Raw genomic sequence first — 3,561 nt, forward strand, 5'->3', positions numbered from 1 at the left:
CTTGTGGATTTTTCTGTGGCCCGAATGGAGTGGAGTTTTGGCTGCTGTGATTGGCAATTGTGAGGCGGGCGAAGGTGAAAGGCGACGGAGCCGGCAGATAATGAGAGATGCGAGCCACATAATCTTCGACAGGCCCCGGACAGAGGGGGAAAAAAAGAGGTGCCAAAAAGGGTCAGAAAGGCAATTGGCAGCTGAGAGATACCCAAGGGGGATAGCCCCACAAAAAGACGATCTACAGGCGGCAGTGCTCCATTTATTTAAGAGTATTTCTTCAAGAACTTGAGATGAGATGTCGTCGGATGTCCTCGGTTAATTGCCTCCGTTCAAGACAGGCTTCCCATCAGCTTTGAACCTGGTGATGACCATTAAGGTAAGGTCCATGTGAGAGATCTACAAGCAGGGATACAAATTGCTTAATGCATGCCGTTGGCCAAGGTGCCCGCCACTTACGTGATCTCCAAATTCGGCGTTCACTTTCAGCTCCACTGGATTATCGGGATGGACGCCGTTCTTCTTGAGTATCTTAAGGGCCGGACCCACCAGGTGCTTGTTGATGCGTTTGCAGCCCACGAAATCGATGAAACGCAAGTTCTTGCAGCCGCGCAGCAAACGGAGAATCCCCGAATTGGTCAGATTCCACGAGTCACGGATGAACAGCTTCACCAGCGAGTCCGACTTGATGGCGCCAATAAAGGCATTATTCACATACGGAATGTACAGGACTCGCAAGGACTTCATCTCCGAAATGATCTTGGCATCGTCGGTGTCCGCGATCTGAGTCTCGTAGACCATGCCCATGGAGTCCAAGGTGTGGGCGTACTGGGACACCGTGCTGGTGAACAATTCGGATATTTTCCTATGCGGCAGCACGTGACTTACGGAAAGATGCTTCAGGCTCGGTAGATACGGCAATTCCGAACGAAAAATGCCATATATTAAGGTCAGTTTCTTGATTTTCGGCCAATACTCGTCGCCGGCAATCTGGGTCGGACAATTCATGTAGGCGAGCTTCACTTCGAGGGCCGTTAGGTTCTTCAAGGCGGCGAAGAACAAGAACACATCGATCGGCTCTTTGTTGATGACATCCAAAGACGTCAGGCCCTGCAGCTCATCGATGCGACTCACTGGTATGGAATGGGCACCGTAAAAAACCGGAGTGCTGTGTACATAACCTGCAAATACTCACAATTATCGTTTTGGAATCCAGCCAGAAGCAGGTCCTCAAGCAGGGGAAACTGAAGCAAACTACCGATCACCTCAACCGGACGATAATCATTGCGCAGATCGATGCGGATCAGCTTTTGCAACGACAAGAAAAACGGCTGGATTACGGCCCAGTACTCGGTGCGTACGGGAATTGTGATCTCCTCCAGATTGGGGCAGTGGTCGGAGGCCAGCTTCATCAGAGCCACCACATTGGCCGGGTTCTGCAGCGACAGGCTCTTCACAGACGCCCCCGCCAGCTGCATCACCTTCGAGCTGTACGAAAAGGGCAGTTGGCCGCAGTTGAGCTTGAGGTGGGCGGTGGCCGCGAATTCGGCAAAACCTTTGGCGAACTTCGGATGAACCGAGATCAATTTGATTCGGTCCTCCACCGACTCAAGGTGCCCGAATATCCCGCTGATTATCTCCACGGATACATCTAGAATACTCCACATGTCTGACATTTTATTTCGAATTAGAAGTTAGAAGACTGCCAGTGACGTCACGCCGATTCACACAAAAGGAAATGGCCGCCCTTTTTGGAGGGTTGTTATCTTAGCTTTGGACTAAGGGGTATTCGTGAAACCCAATCCGATTTGTCTTGTGTGGTCTCAAAATTAATTACGAATATAAATTAGGGGGATTTTGTGTGGAAATTAATGGGAATATGGAAATGATTATTTTTCATAACTTTTAAGTGAATCAGAGATGATATTTGCATGGAAACAATCAAAATTCATGTATTTTTTTCAATCGTTCAGCTGATCAACAAAATAAATAGCCGATTAATACTGGAAACGCAGCAAAAAAGCTGGAATATTATAATTTAATATAGAAAAAGTCGAGGGAAAGCAGGCCAGCCGCCTAGAAAAATCCCCTAATGAAAGGGAGTCGCCTGAAAGCCTATTAGACGGGTCTTAAAATGTATTAATTTTATACCCAGTATTTATTTTATTAATTTATAATTTATATAATTTATATAAATTCAGCAAGAATGGTTTTAGCCAATATTGCGGAGCTTTCTACATGCCGCCTGATTTTTAGCTGATTTTATTCTTAAAATCGGGTCACACTGATCATCGAGCAAAACATATGGCACTGTCCATCGCTGGACCATTTTGCTAGGCCTTAAAAAAAAAACAAAAAATGCTTAAAAAACCTAAACAAAAATAGTTTCAATGGGTTCTTAGGAGTTAAACCTTAAAATCTATTATATTTCGCTAAAATTACGTTTCTCTTAGCTTTATTTGGGCTTAAATTATTATTAAAAACCATGCATAAATTTATTATATAATATTTAATGGACTTATATTTAACATTTCCCATTTCCGTACAACTAAGGGCCATATTCCCCATTCATCCCGATTGTTTTCTTAGAAAACTTGTTTTTAATTGATCAAAAGTGACCGTTAAAATGCTTTTGCCGTTTCGCCGCGGAATTCCCAAAGACCGCGTTGGTGGAATGCCGCAGAGGGGGTTAAAGGTGACTAAGCACCAGGTGGAAGCACGTCTGAAGGTAAGCCCGTAACCATCCATCCACGAAACTATTTGCCTTAATTCCGCCAATGTCGGGACAGCCCCGGGATGCGGGTGGGCATGGCACCCAAAGGGGTTAGTGGTTCTGAGACCTGGCAGCGTGTAACTTATGGCCAAGTATGGCCATTCAAGTTTAGAGACAGGCTATTATCATAGCCAAGTGTGTGCTGGCGACAATTTTATTTAATTGGATTCTATGCGATTCTCGAGAGCGTGTTTAATTGGGCAGAAATGCAAACACACCGGGGCAGGCAAAAGTATTGGCGGTATTTGGCTAAAAAGGTAGTAATTATGCACCTCAAAGGGGGTTTCATTTCCCCTAAGTTGGGTTTCTTTTTTTTTAGTCTAATTTTCATTGATGGAATGAAACCAATAAGAAAATATTACTGCTGCTGAGGTATTTTGGTTTGTTTTGAAACAGTGGAAATGAAACAGTGTAATAAAAATGTCCCATATTGGTGCTTTTTTCCACGTTCCGCCAATTGGGGGAACGTTGGGAGTTTTCATAAGATTTTTTAAAGGCTTTAAAATATTTCCTTAATACACACTTGATCATAATAATAGGTACACACATCTACGTAAACTTCAACATAACAGAAAACGGTTTTATGCAATATATTAAACTTAAAATTAGTTCTCAATTATTCCTTAAGTATCTGTTTTCAATCAAATAAACTTGATTATATTATAAGATAATGTTATAAAAGAAGATAGATCCATTTGTACTTCACAGTCAATATCATGCTGCTCAAAATAATAGGTACACTTCAAGTATTGTTATGAAAAAAGTTTGTTAACTGGTTATTATTATTTTTTTTGCTG

At 42.9% G+C, this 3,561-nt stretch overlaps 1 protein-coding gene across 2 annotated transcripts; it reads right to left on the minus strand.

The window, feature by feature from the left end:
• Positions 1-233: 233 nt before the first annotated feature.
• LOC108153690 lies at positions 234-1,729 on the minus strand. 2 transcript variants are annotated; one of them, XM_033387903.1, is made up of 3 exons: positions 1,187-1,729; positions 451-1,124; positions 234-352 (listed from the first exon to the last, which is right to left on the minus strand). In XM_033387903.1, the coding sequence occupies exons 1-3, from the start codon at positions 1,665-1,667 to the stop codon at positions 341-343; spliced, it is 1,167 nt and encodes a 388-aa protein (XP_033243794.1). In that variant the 5' UTR covers positions 1,668-1,729; the 3' UTR covers positions 234-340. The 2 variants fall into 2 exon arrangements, with proteins under 2 accessions (XP_033243794.1, XP_017139303.1); XM_017283814.2 differs by having other exon boundaries at positions 234-390; positions 1,187-1,727.
• Between the last annotated feature and the right edge of the window lie 1,832 nt (positions 1,730-3,561).

This window comes from Drosophila miranda, chromosome XR, assembly GCF_003369915.1.
Source record: "Drosophila miranda strain MSH22 chromosome XR, D.miranda_PacBio2.1, whole genome shotgun sequence".
In the NCBI taxonomy this organism is placed as follows: Eukaryota; Metazoa; Arthropoda; class Insecta; order Diptera; family Drosophilidae; genus Drosophila; species Drosophila miranda.

What these genes read in the sequence shown, in the direction of transcription:
- LOC108153690 (XM_017283814.2), bottom strand. Translation starts at nt 1,667, where the DNA reads ATGTCAGACATGTGGAGTATTCTAGATGTATCCGTGGAGATAATCAGC. An exon ending in TGGATTCCAAAACGATAATT is followed by an intron (nt 1,125 to 1,186) that starts GTGAGTATTTGC and finishes ATTCCATACCAG; the next exon opens with TGAGTCGCATCGATGAGCTG. An exon ending in ACGCCGAATTTGGAGATCAC is followed by an intron (nt 391 to 450) that starts GTAAGTGGCGGG and finishes CCCTGCTTGTAG; the next exon opens with ATCTCTCACATGGACCTTAC.